This window comes from Cokeromyces recurvatus, assembly GCF_025118155.1.
Source record: "Cokeromyces recurvatus strain NRRL 2243 chromosome Unknown BX663scaffold_28, whole genome shotgun sequence".
NCBI classification, from domain to species: domain Eukaryota; kingdom Fungi; phylum Mucoromycota; class Mucoromycetes; order Mucorales; family Mucoraceae; genus Cokeromyces; species Cokeromyces recurvatus.
This window is the reverse complement of record NW_026251414.1, coordinates 292,093-308,809: the sequence shown is the minus strand read 5'-3', so window position 1 is coordinate 308,809 and position 16,717 is coordinate 292,093. Positions and strand designations below refer to the sequence as shown.

General features: G+C 33.4%; 5 protein-coding genes across 5 annotated transcripts; 3 read left to right on the top strand and 2 right to left on the bottom strand.

The window, feature by feature from the left end:
* Positions 1-1,547: 1,547 nt before the first annotated feature.
* Positions 1,548-3,327, top strand: BX663DRAFT_489001 (uncharacterized protein; the record flags this gene model as incomplete). Its single annotated transcript, XM_051524860.1, has 3 exons — positions 1,548-1,821; positions 1,910-2,808; positions 3,016-3,327. 3 exons carry the CDS (start codon positions 1,548-1,550, stop codon positions 3,325-3,327), a joined length of 1,485 nt encoding a protein of 494 aa, XP_051379764.1.
* Positions 3,328-4,486: 1,159 nt separating this feature from the next.
* On the top strand, positions 4,487-10,102 carry BX663DRAFT_563713 (chitin synthase-domain-containing protein; the record flags this gene model as incomplete). Its single annotated transcript, XM_051532023.1, has 3 exons — positions 4,487-4,940; positions 5,043-6,888; positions 6,965-10,102. Exons 1-3 carry the CDS (start codon positions 4,591-4,593, stop codon positions 10,097-10,099), a joined length of 5,331 nt encoding a protein of 1,776 aa, XP_051379763.1. The 5' UTR covers positions 4,487-4,590.
* A 149-nt stretch (positions 10,103-10,251) lies between these two features.
* On the bottom strand, positions 10,252-12,801 carry BX663DRAFT_520395 (gamma-glutamyltransferase). The gene is made up of 10 exons (XM_051529108.1): positions 12,752-12,801; positions 12,616-12,683; positions 12,467-12,565; positions 12,318-12,398; positions 12,035-12,176; positions 11,923-11,958; positions 11,764-11,860; positions 11,162-11,683; positions 10,893-11,098; positions 10,252-10,814 (listed from the first exon to the last, which is right to left on the bottom strand). Exons 1-10 carry the CDS (start codon positions 12,766-12,768, stop codon positions 10,634-10,636), a joined length of 1,449 nt encoding a protein of 482 aa, XP_051379762.1. The 5' UTR covers positions 12,769-12,801; the 3' UTR covers positions 10,252-10,633.
* A 911-nt stretch (positions 12,802-13,712) lies between these two features.
* BX663DRAFT_520388 (60S ribosomal protein L12) lies at positions 13,713-14,623 on the top strand (the record flags this gene model as incomplete). Its single annotated transcript, XM_051529107.1, has 4 exons — positions 13,713-13,768; positions 13,927-13,955; positions 14,032-14,435; positions 14,511-14,623. 4 exons carry the CDS (start codon positions 13,713-13,715, stop codon positions 14,517-14,519), a joined length of 498 nt encoding a protein of 165 aa, XP_051379761.1. The 3' UTR covers positions 14,520-14,623.
* Positions 14,624-14,937: 314 nt separating this feature from the next.
* BX663DRAFT_182589 (uncharacterized protein) lies at positions 14,938-16,685 on the bottom strand. The gene is made up of 3 exons (XM_051521689.1): positions 16,623-16,685; positions 16,335-16,536; positions 14,938-16,255 (listed from the first exon to the last, which is right to left on the bottom strand). The coding sequence occupies exons 1-3, from the start codon at positions 16,623-16,625 to the stop codon at positions 14,955-14,957; spliced, it is 1,506 nt and encodes a 501-aa protein (XP_051379760.1). The 5' UTR covers positions 16,626-16,685; the 3' UTR covers positions 14,938-14,954.
* Between the last annotated feature and the right edge of the window lie 32 nt (positions 16,686-16,717).

Sequence of the window (16,717 nt, the reverse complement as noted above, 5' to 3'; positions counted from 1 at the left end):
AAAATGTACGTTTTGTTTGCTGTTAGTTGTTTATACTTTTTTAAACTTCAACCATTAGTACTCGAAAGTGCTTGTATGAAAAAGGAAAAAGAAAAAAGGCATTATTTAAATAAGGCAGCCATTTGGAAATGGGAGCTTGCAATTGAATAACATTCTCTTATAGTTAATGCTCGTACAATATTGACACAGAAGGAGAGATTACATCTACGGACTAAAAATAAACTGTCGAATTACGTGTTTATATGACCACATTCGATAAAAGTAGTGGTAAAGAGGTTTGAAAAGTAATTAACGCATTATACTCATAGTAACTTGATTATCAGTCGTATATTCATGGTGATTTTAATCGGATGCAAAACTTAATTTACATTCTTATAAATGAAAAAGGGCATTATAAAAAAAAAGAAAAGAAAAAGAAAAACCTACCAAGAGGACCAGCATTTTATTCACATGTGACGATTTATTAATACTATACTTGATAGTACTCCAGATGCAAAAACTATTTGAGAATAATCATCAAGTCTCATCTCGTTAATAAGAAGAAAAAAAAAACAAGGAGTGCACAATACAGAAAAGAAAAGTTAATTTAAACAATTTCTGTCTGTCTTCTTATACCCTGTTAAATTAGTTTGGTTCTTAATATTAAACACTTCTTCTGTATTAGTAATGTAATCTATGGCTCTATTATCATTCTCCCATGTTAAATCTGCTTTGGTCATCTTCCATTAAAAAGTAAATGGATATAATTCATGCTTAAAATAAAAAAAAAAATGTAATTGCCAATTTGGAAATTAAAGTATGTTATTTGGAATTGACATTTAAAAATCCGCTGAAATCTATTGCCATTGGTTATTTTATATGTATGTATTGTGTGCCTACAGAATACCCTATTATATATGCAAGATAATGCATACATACTACCTTATGGATATTAATTTTAAACTATATGTTGTATAAGAATGCATATTGAAAATTAATAAAAAAAATAAAATAAAATATGTGGATATATATTTTTCATATATATACATAGTATGTACCCAGGAGAAATATGTATATAGATATTAAAATTCAACCGTATAGGAAATATATGTGTGTAAAAAAAAAAAGGAGAAGAATTAGACCAAAGAGCTTTGCTTTTGATTGCATGTAATACAATGATATACATTCTGTCGTATGAATATACACCAAGACAATGTGTTTGTATACCTTCTTAAATAAAGTTACATTGTATGATAAGCAATGCATATATAATTGTGTCAAGTATAATAGTACGTTATTATTTACAATAATTCAAAGCTTAATTCATTCCTCCTAAATGCATGAAATAAGAAAAGTGAATCATTTAAATAGAAGAACTTATTATATATTAGCCTGGCAATTTTTTTTTTTATTTAAATATAGCATCCACTTTAGTCTGCAGGAGATATATATGTATACATATATAATGTTGCAGGTAATAAAATTCACAAAAGACCAACTATAAAATCAACAAAATAGGTATACATTTATTCATTTTTCTACCTAATTTCATTTATCTTTTAAATAAAATGGGCCTTTTTAGTTTTAGAAAAAAGAAGCTAACAAGTCAAAAAAAATTACCTCAAGAGCCACAAATTGTAAAATATGAATTTAATCAAGATGGATCAATAATTGAACAAAGGCTTCATTCTTCACCTACATCAGATACATTTATGATGTTAGAAAGATCATCTTTATCTAATTTTACACAAAGTATATTATCAGAAGAATCGACGTCTCATAGGGAGTCATTATTATCAGGCAAAAGTTCGTATTATTCTTCTTCTGCATCCTCTGCTTCGGGTAAGTTATATCCATTTTATTTTTCTTTAAAAAAAGTAGAAGAAAATATCAAGTTTTTATATTATATGAATTTACTTTTTGTTTATAGTACTTGCTGGAAGTGATACTTCATCAAAAGGTATTCAACATTCGTTAAATTTTAAAACCAGTAGCATGAATCAAAATGACCCAAGAAAAGTAGTGCCATCATTTGAGGATAAAAAAGAATTTGAGCCAACGGCTTCTGCTTTAAGAAGATCCTATAATAAGTTGACCAATGATTACTGTAAGTCATTCACTAACAGTAACAGAGCTTCACTCATACTGAATAGCAACCATGTGGCGAATAAACATGTAAAACATGTTATTGATGATACCTCTAATTCAAGTTCTTCCTTTAATTCTTCAATCACTACATACCCTCACCCTCATTTGCTTTCTAAATCTACTCCTAGGCAACAAGAAGATGAGGATAGACCGTTAAGTGAACTATGGATGGCAAAATCTGCTACTGAAAAGATAGCAACCAATCAAAATAATGTGTCCGTTATGAATCGTATGAAAGAAAGACACCGCCAAGAATATCGACGTCGATCTATGTTCTTATGGTTACCATCACCTGAATCTGTTACGTATTCTCAAAGTGGTACAACATCTATGTTAGCCCAAAGAGCAGCTACAGTCACCGGTAAGGCCTTTCCAAAACAAGAGCAACCTTACTGTCATCCTCCTCCCGTGATAGTTCCTACAGCCTCTATCTCTACTCCTTATGCTACTAGTAGTAGACCAACACATTCAAAATATTATTCGAATACTATTTACTTTAATGATTCACTTGCGAAATCAACCCTTCTTCCTCCTCATTCCTCATCTGGACGTCATCAACGGTTAACTTTGAATACTAATAATAATGAAGAAAATAGTGCATCTTGTTCTAATACTTTACATTCCACCACTAGTAATAAAAAGAAGAGTCAACTCACAAAACCAAAAAAGAAGCAGATGATGGTAATAAAAAAAACCCAGCAATGCTATCAACAACCGCAAGCTGCTATTCATTGTAAGCAGCTATCACTCCATCATCAACCGACGAACAATTCTACTGATCAGCATTCTAGTATCAATAATAATCCTAAACAACACTCTTACTGCAGTAATCAGAACGATATTTGTTGTTGTTGTTGTTGTTATTCTTGTTGTTATTCTTGTTCGGAGGAAGATGATGAAGAGGAAAGTTGTTCTGATGAAAAAAATTGTCATTTAGATTGTCCTTCTATGCATTCAATTAGGCCACTTGTGGAAGAAAACTGTTGTACGAAAAAGGAATCCAGAATAAAGTTACCATCCACTTTTGTTGAACTAAATCAAGGCCTTTCTAAAAAGAAGAACTATCATTCGGTTCCTGATAACTTGAATCAATTATTGAAAAGAAAATCAATAGAAGAAACTATAAGGAAATTGGTTGAGCTGAAGTCCGAAAAGAGATTAGAGAAGAATTGTAGCTCTTTTCCCCCGTCCTCAGTATGAAGTTTAGACTACAACAACAACAACAACAACGTATTGTCAAAGCAATGATACTAAGATATGTAATTCATGTCATTAAGTTCCTTTTAATATGAAAAAAAACAAAACAAAACAAATCATACACACACACACACACATTACAATAGAACCCTGAATATCTTTACCCATCTTAATAAAAAAAAAGTTATTCGAATTAATGAGTATAAATCTTATGTAGAAATTACAAGCCCTCTCCCCTTTTATTTTATATGATGATCTATTCATATTCGTAAATAATTAAATATATAAATAAATATATAGATATTTATATGCATTTATTTATTTATGTATAAATATAAATATCAATACATTTATAAAGTAAAATACTTTCTTTAAATGGATTTTATTGGCTGAAATTATTTTGAGTATTTTGTTGGTAAATGAAAGTTAAAAGGAACTAGTTCCGTTACAAAATAAATGTTACACATACAATGCAATCTACGCATACATAAGATTTTTTTTTGACAAGTAGTACAAGCACATCATTTTTTAATATGTAGTAAGGTGAATGTACTGGCTAAATATTGTTTACATGAATCAATAAAAAACGTGTTATACTTTCCCTTTTTTTATTATACATATCTATAAAAAAAAAAAAAAAGAAGAAAAAAGAAATACAAATAAATAAAACAATTAAAACCTATCTCCGTCCCAAAAAAAAAAAAATATAATCTGACACTGTTATAATTAAAATCTCATGTTTTCTTTCTTCAAATATATGCTGTACAAGCCCTAACATTTTATATTATTTTTTCATCATAGACATACTATATAAGAAAATAGTAATACTAAAGAGAGAAAGAAAGAGAAAAAGAGATCATAGAGCCTAAATATAAATATATATATCTGTAAATAAAACTAGATAGAACTGTACTTGCTATCAAAGAACCTTCATGATGAATCTACGGTATTTAAAAAAAAAAAGGCTTTTTGTTTACTATTTATAACAACCTGCCAATACCTGCCAATACCTGCCAATGGAATTTTTCTTTTTTTTTTTTTTTTTTTTTTTTTTTTTTTTTTTTGTTTTGTTTTCAAGACCTCCATCTTTTAATATATAACTTTTTTTTTTTCCTACTTTTCACCATTTATTTCTTATTTTATTTTATTTTATTTTTTTTGTTTTCCTTTTCTGAAGAAAGAAAAGCTACTGTCAATAACATACATATACCAGATTAAAAAAAAAAAGGACAATAATTTATTTATTTTTATAAGAAAAGAAAAAGGATGCCTCGTATTTCTCAACGTGCCCTAGCAAGCGAGGCAGTTGTTGACCTTTCTTCAGTAAATGATATTAATGAAGGCAAAGTGATAGACATTCTTCGCTCCAAATTTATGAATTATAACATTTATACGTATGTTGGCTCATGTAATATTATCGCCGTTAATCCTTTTAAATCTCTTGCACAAAATGATGCACAGACCAGCGAGGAATATGTAACATCGTACAAAGACATTTCATCGACAGAAAATCCTATTATGAATCATCGTTTATTAAATCCTCATGTATTTGAACTCGCTAATCGTGCTTATTTTCATATGAGACGTACAGGAAATGATCAAATTATATCCTTCTGGTAACAGAAAAAAATGGAATAAAATAAAATAAAATAAATTAATTTTTTTTTCTGACGTTTTTTTTTTTTTTTTTTTTTTTTTTTTTTTTTTTTTTTTTATAGTGGTGAATCAGGAAGCGGTAAAACAGAATTACACCAAATAGTAGTTGAGCATCTTCTTCGACTTAGTGCGAATAGAAAACGATCAAAGACACAAGCACAAATTATAAATGGGCAAAAGGTACTTCAGGCATTCGGCTCATCACGAACAACGTTTAATGAATCAGCTTCACGTTTCGGCCTTTATACAGAGATCCATTATAATGAACGAGGCAAGATTGTGGGTTCAAAATATCTTCATTATTTTCTTGAGAAATCTCGTGTGACTAACAATCGACCCTATGAGGGCAACTTTAATATATTTTATTGGCTTTTAGCTGGTACGGAGCCTGATGAAAAACAAGTCTTGCAACTCAAGGAGGATCCAAAACAATATCTCTATCTAGCACGTTATGGTAGATTACTTCAACCTGAAGATAGTACAGCATACAATGAATTTAAACAGGCAATGCGAGCTGCAGGCTTTCGAAGAGAACATTTTAGTCGTATCATTCAATTATTAGCTGCTATTCTACATTTAGGCAACGTTGATTTTCTAGACCCCACTACATCAGATGAGGTGGTAACGATTAAGAATCGAGAATCACTTGATTTGGTAGCTGACTTCCTGGGTCTTGACTTGGGCGCCCTTGAGACGGTCTTGACGTTCAAGACGGCCATGATCGGTAAGGATGTGACGACATTAATCTTGAATGCAGAGCAGGCATCCATTCAACGTGACGAATTGGCACAGACACTCTATGGGCTCTTGTTTTCATGGATAGTCGAGCATATTAATCATAAGACTTATACAGATGAATTTAATAGCTTTATTGGTGTTCTTGATTTGCCAGGTACACAACCATCCGGGTTTGGATCAGTCGGGTTTGAACAATTCTGTATCGATTATGCGAATGAACGTATTCATCAGTTTATGATCCAACGTCTCTTTGAGGAAGACAATGAGCTAGAGAACGAAGGTATTCAAGTCCCTTCAACGCCCTTTGTTGCCAATAGTGATTGTGTTGAGTTGCTTGACAGACCTGTTCGAGGTATCTGTGCCATCTTTAACAAAATGTCTGAAAAGACAGTGAGTGGCAAACGTGTCTTTACGGATTCGAATGCTGTAGATAGCATCACAAAGTACAATAATGAAAATCCTGCACTTTCATCAAAGATATCCGAGACGGGTGCTCGTCAGTTTGCTATCCAACATTTTTCAGGTCAGGTCACATATGATCCTCAGGGGTTCATCGTGAAGAACAACAACCAATTGCTCGTCGATTTCATTGCTCTCTTTAGAGGGAATGCGGATATGCCTGCCTCTTGGAACTCATTTGCTCTCGAATTGTTCTCGGATGAGAATTTGGCAATCGAAAGTCATCCCTTAGGTGCTCTCACGGACATGGTAACAACACAGCAGTCTGCGAAACCAACACGTCAACCCTCTATGCGACAAAGTAAACGTAAAGCAGCGAAAAAGGAAAAGGAGACAAAGAAAAACGAGGAGAGTGGTAAGAAGACAGTCTTGGCACAGATTCAGTCTGCCATGGATGACCTCATCAATTCCTTTCAAGAGGCTACCCTTTGGTCTGTCTTTTGTATCAGGCCAAATTCCACAAGTAATACAACACAATTTGATGATTTGGTTGTGCAATCTCAAGTGAGAGCATTCAATTTGGGTTCATTAGCGTCCAAGATGCAATATTTTTATTTGCTCTCTATGCCTCATCAAGGATTTTTGTCAAGGTATGCGGTCCCCCTGAGTAATTTAGGATTAAGTCATAATGGAAGTCCACAGGATCAATGTATTTCAGTAAAGGAATTAAATCAGTGGACAGATAAAGACATGGCAATTGGCACAACAAAGGTATAATCATAATATATATATACATGTATATGTATGTATATGTTTATTTATTTATTTATTTATAAAAAAAAAATAGGTATTCCTAAGTTATCATAGCTGGCATTCACTTGAAGAAAAATTACGTTTACTAGAAAAACAAGATCAAAAGGGTCTAAAGATGTTGGAGACAAACATTGGTTTACCATCTGTATTAGACAATGAAGAAGTAACAGATATTCAGACTCGTGAGGTACCCTTACCGGCTGCCCTCGGTGAATCAAATATAACAAATGATTCACTCCCTTTACCCTCTATTGCAGGCTACTCTGATCGTCGTGGATCTTATTTCTCGGATGATCCTCATAATGATTCATTTTACAGACAAAGCCAATATACAGAATCAAGACTTGGTGGTGGTAATGAATCTGCATATAACTTTGGCATTGTAGATCCAACCAGTTTCATGACGCCCTTACAGCAACCAATACCAGAAAAGGCCGAGTTGGATACAACAGAGGAAGAGAAAGAATCGATGACACCCGGTCGTCGACGATGGCTTTGGATTGTTTGGGCACTTACCTTTTGGATTCCTAACGTCTTTTTAATCAAATGTGGACGCATGAAGCGTAAGGATGTACGTATCGCCTGGAGAGAAAAATTAGCACTTTGTATTATCATCACCTTTATGTGTGGGTTTGTCATTTGGTTTTTAGTCTTTTTCAGTGTCATCATTTGTCCAAAGGAGAATGTGTTTTCAATCAATGAATTAGCAAATCACAACACTAAGGATAGTAGCTATGTTGCAATTCGTGGCGAGGTATTTAATTTGGGCAAGTTTGCATCCCATCATTATCCAAGTGTCGTGCCAACATCAGCTGTTCTGTCCTATGCTGGTAAAGATGCCACAGATCTATTCCCTGTCCAAGTCTCTGATCTCTGTGAGAACGTCTCACCTTATGTCTCTCTTGATTATCAAAAGAATTATACGGATCCAAATGCACAATACCACGATTTCCGCTTTTGCACGGGCCATTATCGTAAGAATTGGTACTACGACCAGATGACGATGTTACGTATAAATTACAAGGAAGGTAACATGGGTGTTGAATGGAAGAGCATCCGAGACCAAGCACAGGGGAATTATCATTTAAATGGCGTGAAGATGAACCGTAATTGGGCTGTGATCAATAACCATATTTATGACTTGACCAAATATATGATGGGAGGTCGATACCTGGAGGCACCACCAGGACAGACAGTACCGGCTAACGTTAGTACAGATTTTTTAGCTGCCTCTGTTGTTAATCTCTTTGTTCAATACTCCGGTATGGATATCACTCAACAATTCAATCAGCTCGATTTAAGTGATGAACGTAAGAATCGTGAACTCGTCTGTCTCCGAAATCTCTTTTATGTAGGCCTGGTTGATAATCGTAACTCACCTACTTGTCAATTCTCTACCTATTTCTTACTTGTCGTCACCCTCTGTCTCTGTAGTGTTATCCTTTTCAAATTTATAGCCGCTATTCGATTCAAGTCTACTCGTATGCCTGAGGAGTTGGATAAGTTTGTTATCTGTCAGGTGACTTGTTATACAGAAGACGAAGAATCATTGCGAAAGACAATTGATTCCCTGGCTACACTGCGTTACGATGATAAGCGTAAACTGATTATCGTCATCTGTGATGGTATGATCGTCGGTAGCGGTAATGATCGACCTACACCCCGTATCGTTTTGGATATCTTTGGTGTGGATCCACAGGTGGACCCTGAGGCGTTATCGTTTGTTTCGGTAGGTGAAGGCTTGAAGCAGCACAATCGTGCCAAGATTTACTCGGGTCTTTATGAGGTAAGCGGACACGTTGTCCCTTATTTGGTCATCGCCAAAGTAGGTGCCCCTCAAGAACGTCAAAAGCCTGGTAATCGTGGTAAACGTGACTCACAACTAATCATGATGGAGTTCCTGAATCGTGTTCAATATGCTGCACCTATGAATCCTATGCAACTTGAAATATACCATCAAATGCGAAACGTAATTGGTGTCAGTCCTGAGATGTATGAATATCTTCTGATGGTGGATGCAGACACAGAGGTCATGCCCGATGGTCTTAATTTCTTAGTCTCTAGTATGGGTCATGACGGTAAAATCATCGGCGTCTGTGGTGAGACGACATTAGCGAATGAAAAGGATACATGGGTTACGATGATTCAAGTCTATGAATACTTTATCTCACATCATATGATTAAGGCCTTTGAATCCCTTTTCTCCACTGTAAGTTGTTTGCCTGGTTGTTTCACGATGTATCGTATTCGATCTGTGGATGGTAAACGCCCCCTCTTTGTAAGTACAGAAATTATCGATGATTATAAGATAAATGTGGTCGATACACTTCATAAAAAGAACTTGCTTTATCTCGGTGAGGATCGTTATTTGACTACTTTACTCTTGAAGCATTTCCCCAACTACAAGACCAAGTTTAATTCAGATGCACACTGTAAGACAAATGCACCTGATCGTTGGAGTGTGCTGGTGTCACAACGTCGTCGTTGGATCAACTCTACTGTACATAACCTTGGTGAACTCGTCTTTTTACCTCAACTCTGTGGTTTCTGTTGTTTCTCGATGCGTTTCGTCGTTATGATCGATCTTATCAGTACTCTGGTACAACCCGCTCTTCTTGGTTATTTAGGTTTCTTGATCTATAAACTTGTTGAAGCACGTAATAATATCCCTTACATTACCATCATTACACTCTGTTGTACCTATGGTCTTCAGATTATCTTGTTTATCATTTACCGTCGTTGGGAGTACATTGCCTGGTTCTTTTTGTCCATCTTGGCATTACCCGTCTTTTCATTTTATATCCCTATCTATGCCTACTGGCACTTTGATGATTTCTCATGGGGTAATACGCGTATCGTCGTGGGTGAGAAAGGTCAAAAGGTCGCTGTGGGTGACGAAGGTGACTTTGACCCCAAGACGATACCACTTATGACTTGGGCTCAATATGAAAAGGTAATGTTGGCAGAGGCCTATAGTGATGTCGTCTCTCAAAGTAGTTATCCAATGGGTCCACCTATGTCTGTTCATGATGGCGGTGCCTATTCAGTTGCTGGTGGATATTCAATCTATAGTGGTGGTGGTCCTACTTATTCTGTAGTCTCAGGACATTCAATGCCTCGTCAAAGATATGGTCCACCTACAATGAATCATTCTCCTCCATCATATTAGAAGAAAACAAAAAAAAAAAAAAAAAAAAAAAAAAAAAAAAAAAAAAAAAAAAAAAAAACAAAAACAAAAACAGGACAAAACAAAACAAAAAAAAATACCACTCTCTTTTTTCTTTTTTCTTTTTTGAATAAACATATAAATACAAATGTAATTTTTTTTTTTCATTATGTAATAATTAATAATAAATATATGAATGTAGTATTTTAATTTTTTTTTAATATGCTGCTGCAAGACCCGTTTTTCGAGGATCACTTGCAGCTTCAACAGTCCCATCAGACATACGTCTTACTGCTTGTACAGCAGAAACACACATAATAGGAGGTAATTCAAAGATACTATGATTCTTTACCTCAAGATCCTTTTTAATTATAGTTGAATAACCATGTTCAAGGACAGCCATGTTAGGTAACAGTTGATGGTGAATACGAGGTGAAGCAATTGCCTTGTAAAGATCTTTTCCATAATCCAAGATATTGATAATAGACTACAAGAATATATATATCATAAAACAAATATGTATATATATATTTCCTTTCATAACTCAAAACTTACATTTAAAGTGGCAGTAGGTATGAATGATCCGCCTGATGCACCAATAGCTAACTCAAATTTAGTATCTTTTTCAATTATTGTTGGTGTAATAGAAGAAAGCGGTCTTTTTCCTGGACTAGCATAATTGTATTTACTTGGGTATAAACCAAACATGTTTTGTATACTATACATAAATAAATAAATAAAGAGCCTATATATATACACATATACATATATAAAGATAGTATAATAGATTATATACCCTGGAATAGAAAAATCATCCATTTCATCATTTAGAATAATTCCTGTTGTTGGGTCCATAATATGTGATCCAAAAGCCAAATTAATAGTGGAAGTTAAAGCTACAGCACCATTCTCTTCATCTACAACTGATAAATGCATAGTTCCATGAGAATCAATATGATCGAATTTTGGATGATAATAAAGAGGTTCATGAGTACTATTATCCTATACAATATTTACATAAGTATATATACATATATATATCATGATTATTATGCTTATGATTACTGTTATTTGATGTCGAATATAAGCTGCATAGTCCTTTGAAATCATCTCTTGAATTCTCTCTGGATGATGAATTACGTCTGGATCAGCTAATTCAGTTCTAAAGGCATATCCAAACTTGAATGCTTCTATTAACCTATGAACATCTAAACTTTTATGTTCATGATTATTAAACTCAAATCTCTCAATTAAATTGAGAACACTTAAAAGAACAGGGCCACTTGTAGGTTCAGAGGTAGTGATCACTTTACGACCATGATAAAAGCCGTATAATGGTTTTCGTATTATAGCTTGATAATTTTCGAGATCTTGAAGGGTAAGGATACCGCCATGAGATTGAACAGTATCAACGAGTTGATGAGCAATTTCTCCCTTATAAAAGGCATCAGCACCTTGTTGAGCAATGATATCAAGTGTATTGGCAAGATTGGGACGTTTGACGATATCACCCTTTTTAATGGGTTTACCATTATGAAAGTAAACCTTTGACCACTCAATTGAATTCTTCATCCAATCTTCAGCCTCCTATATACATATATGTATATTATAAAATGGTTTGTTTAATTTTATATATGTATATATAAAAAAAATACTTTTACTTATACCTTGACACGTATTTCTAATAATTCTGTTGCCTTGAATCCATTACGTGCAATACGAATAGATGGTTCAAATAACTCATACCAAGATAATTTACCATGTCTAGCCATTTTTTTTTCAATTCAATAATGAAATTTTTGCACTTTTATATATAAGAATATTACCTTTGATGGGCTAATTCCAAACCTCTTATTTCACCACTTAAAAATATATACATATTTGTATAAATATTATATGAATAAAAATACAAAAAAAAAAGTCTAGAATAATTCTTACGGAACTGCAACTGATAAACCTCCAATCTGAGCCAACAAAGGATTATGTATAAACATATCTTTTTTAGCTGCCATAGGTGCAGTTTCTCTAAAATCAATATATTCAAACGTACCATTCGGGGATCGAATCAGCATGAATCCACCTCTTTTTTTGAAATAAAAAATAAAAATTGTAAATTCTTTCTTTTTTTTCTGTTAAACATGCTCATACCCTCCAATACCTTTGATTATATGATTAGCTGTGTTATTTTTTTTTTTAACTCTCTAAACAAAGAATCACTTACCAGTTGCAAAGCTATGAATAACACCAATACATAAAGTAGAAGCAATAGCTGCATCTACAGCATTCCCGCCCTTTTTTAAAACTATAATTAATGAATCAAGTTAAAGCAAAGCAACAGTAAATTTATATCATACTATTTTATCTGCTTACTTTCAATGCCAACATTCGAGCATTCTTCAGCCTCAACAGCTACAGCTGCCTTTGATCCTTTTACTAAATGTCCTTTAAACTTAACAGGACTTTCTAAAGCTAATGATATATATTAAGCATGTGTCAGTTCCCTTTATTATTATTATTACCTTCTACTTTATGTTGATTGATAATGAAGCAAATTATAATATAGACAATGCCTATTAAACAAAATACACTAATAAATAATATCCATATTTCTTCGTTTCTTTCTTCTTTCTCTGATTTGATAATAAAGGGAGTGACTCAACATTATCTGGCATACTAAAGACAGAATAGAAAAAAAAAAAAAAAAAGGGAAGATGGGTTGTTGCTCAATTACAAATCCTATATTTATAACATGAATGGACGACGGAATAAGTATTTAGCCTTGCCAAGATAAGTACTACCTATTACGTAATAAAGAATAAAACATATCGTTGACCTGCAGTGATTAATAATCTTGGTGTTTCTTATTTAAACAAAGTGCCTGATAAGATATGACATCAAACAGTAAAAATTTTGATTTTTTTTTTTTTTTTTTTTTTTTTGCTTAAAAAAAAACGAGCTTCTTATGTAACTCAATAGGTTAGTGCCATAATAGGCTTCTGCTATTCTTGTTTTCTCTCTCTCTTTTCACTAACTACATTTTGCTTTATTTTTGACATTAAACTAAAATTGTTGTATAGAATTATGCTTGAAAAGAAAAGAAAAAAAATAAGCAAATAAATGAATGTAGCCTTATGCTAAAATTATGTTTCTCCACTTTATAGTAAAATTGGCCTTTTTTTTTTTGTTTTCCTCTTTAATATATAAATGTTAAAATCTGCTCTTGGAAGAATAATCGTAAAAGTTAAAATAGTGCAAAATAGAGATATTTGAATGATTAAATAGCACGATCAAGGGTTTTTTTTTCTTTTTGTTTTCTTTGTTTTTTTTTAGGTTTATATTTTTCTTCTTTTTTAAATTAACTAAATCTAATCAATGAAAAAAAAAAAGAAAAGGCTTTTGGTTCAAATAAAAGGGTTTCCTAGAGTAGCAACTAATTTCAATTTCCGACTTTTTTTTTTGTTGTTGTTGGCTGGTTACAGTTGTGCTTATAGGAATTTATACAGCACGGTAATCCAGCAAATGATTAAACCCCTCTCTTTAAATCAACGTAAGTAAAAAAAATAATGCATACATCCATCCATCCATCCATCTAACATCTAAACATAGTTAATATAAGATGCCTCCCAAGTTCGATCCCACTGAGGTTAAGATTATCTACCTTCGTGCTACTGGGTAAAAATAGACAGCAGCTTTATTTTTAATGGAACGGAAAAAAAAAAAGGATGAGAAGGAGGAGGAGAGAGAGAGAGATCATGATGAATGAAAGAATTGTCAGTCATTAACTTGTGTTTATTTTTTTTTTTATTATTATTTTATTTACATGTAAATAGTGGTGAAGTTGGTGCTTCATCTGCTCTTGGTAAAGCTCAAAATAAAGCAAAAACATGATATGAAAATATGCACTCAACTGACAATTTTATTTTATTTTATTTTAGCCCCCAAGATCGGTCCTCTTGGTTTGTCACCCAAGAAGGTCGGTGAAGATATTGCCAAGGGTACCAAGGACTGGAAGGGTCTTCGTGTCACTGTCCAATTGACCATTCAAAACCGTCAAGCCCAAGTTTCTGTTGTCCCCTCTGCTTCCTCTTTAGTCATCAAGGCTCTTAAGGAACCCGTTCGTGACCGTAAGAAGGAAAAGAACATTAAGCACAGTGGTAACATTTCTTTGGATGATGTTATTGAAATTGCTCGTACCATGCGTTTCAAGTCTTATGCTCGTGAATTGAAGGGTACTGTTAAGGAAATCCTCGGTACTGCTTTCTCTGTTGGTTGTACCGTTGATGGTCAAAGCCCCAAGGATCTTTGTGATGCTATTGATGCTGGTGAAGTTGAAATTCCTGTAAGTGTAATTAGTAGATCATGTATTATATACAATTGGTGTATGTGAGATTAATTATTCTTTTTTCTTTTGTAGGAAAAATAAATTAATTAAACAATGTCATTTTTTTTTATTTATTTATTTTAATAATAATAATAATAAAAAAAACAACGACAACAACAACAAAATCAGCTTTAAAGAAAAAAAAATATGTGATATGTGTGTCTATGTTTTGTTTGTTTTGTTTTGTTTTGTATGCAAGCAGGTTTGTGGCTTGTGTATATGATTTTCTTAATTCTTTTTTTCTTTTCTTTTTTTTTTTGGAGAAAAAAAATATGTGCTTTGCTTTATTGAGGAAAAAAATAAAAAAGAAAACTAATAATAATAAACTGCAAAAAAGATTATATAAAAAATCACTTTCGTCAGTAAAAGGAAAAAAAAAAAAAAGATCATTTATATATTATATACAAGAAAAAAAAATATTCTCTAAGGAAGAAATAAAGTGAAAATAAATGGGGGAAAAAAAAAGTAATGTTCTTCTTAATCCTTATTCTTCTTTTCTTTCTTCTCCTTTTTCTCCTTCTTTTCCTTTTTCTCCTTCTTCTCTTTCTTTTCCTTCTTTTCCTTCTTTTCCTTCTTCTCCTTCTTGGCCTTCTTAGCAGGCTTTTCTTCATCTTCATCCATGGATCTCTTCTTACCAGCGACAGGAGCAGCGGCAGATTCGACGACATCCACAGTCTTGACTTCTTCATCGTCTAATTCACTCAAGACCTTCTTCATGACATCAATGTTCTTTTCAGGCATAGCACCAGAATCAAAGAATTCAAGACGTTCCTCTACTTGCTTTCTAAGGGCCTTACCAAACTTATCAGTAGGGTTATCAGAGAAACAATCAATACGAGCAGCGATTGTACACTTGTTGGCCAAGTAACGAGAGATACGACCCTTATTCTTTTGACCAGCACGACCAATGAAAGAAGAATGATAGATCAAACCATACTTGGGAGTGTTTCCCTTCGTCTTGAGAGCACGGAACAAGGCCTTTTCAGCACCCAAGATTTGTAAAGTAGAGGCAGGGTATTTGGAAAGGTTAGTGAGAGAACCGGCTTGAGAGATAAGACGAGCACCGACGACTTCACCCACGAGAGCAGCCAAGTTGGGAGCAACATAGTTCATCTTGGTAATTAAATACTCGTGCAACTTTTTACGGTATTCAGCAAGGGAGATGACACGGTCAGCAAAGTTTTGAATGTTGATCATATCAACAGGACTAATGTCAGTACCCATCGAGGCACGAGCGGCGTCCAAGATTTGTTGTGCCAAATTTTCATCACCTTCCAAAATCTCAGCCAATGATTCAAGGTTAGATTCGCTCAAGTCAGACTTATTCTTGACGGCCTTTACGAGACGAGCATATTTGTAATTGTCATTCACAATCTTGACCATTTCAGGAAAGTGCCAAGAATACCATTCCTTAACACGCATAGCAAAGGTGTTGACATCCTTGTCCATTTGATCTAAAAGAGCAATGGCTTGAATGATCATGTTATCAGCACGATTCACGTTAAACTTAACCTTAGCACGAGAGTAACTGTGGCCAAGACCCAATTGAGCCTTTTCAAGATCACCGGACTTGAGTTGTCCAAGCATCTTGTCTGCCCACAAACGAATACCACGGATTAATTCTTGAACCATTTCATCAGAGCTGCATTCAATATTAAGTTCGGCCTTGATAGCACCTGCCAAGTTCTTTTCAGTTACACCGAGGCAAACTTTATGTTTCTTATCAGCCTTAGGAAGGTTCATTTCTAAAAAGGCCTTTAAAGAAGGATGAACAATACCTTAATCATTCAAAAAAAAATAAAATAAAATAAAATAAAGTTAATGATACAAAGTAAACAAACCAAAAAAAAAAAATACCTTCAGAAATGTCGTTTGCATTTTCCAAAGCATCAGCAGCATTCTTGAAAGGAGAAAAGGACTTGAGTTTCAACATCTTGCTAAACTTGGGAAGATCAGCAATGGAATTTTGAACAGATTCTAATTTGGAACCAATTTCTTCAGATTGAAGACGTTCAAAAAGAGAATAGCCTGAAGCTGTTTCAAACAAAATGTAATTGGCCTAATAATAATAACAACGTTTTTTTTTTTGAATGAATGAATGAATTAGTAAAATAGAATGAATGTGTGTTATTTGTAATGTTATACCATTTTTTTTTTATATATATATATAAATGTATATAAATAAAAGTGGTTAAGGAAAAAAAAAAAAAAAAAGTCAATAAATAAATATATAAAAAAAA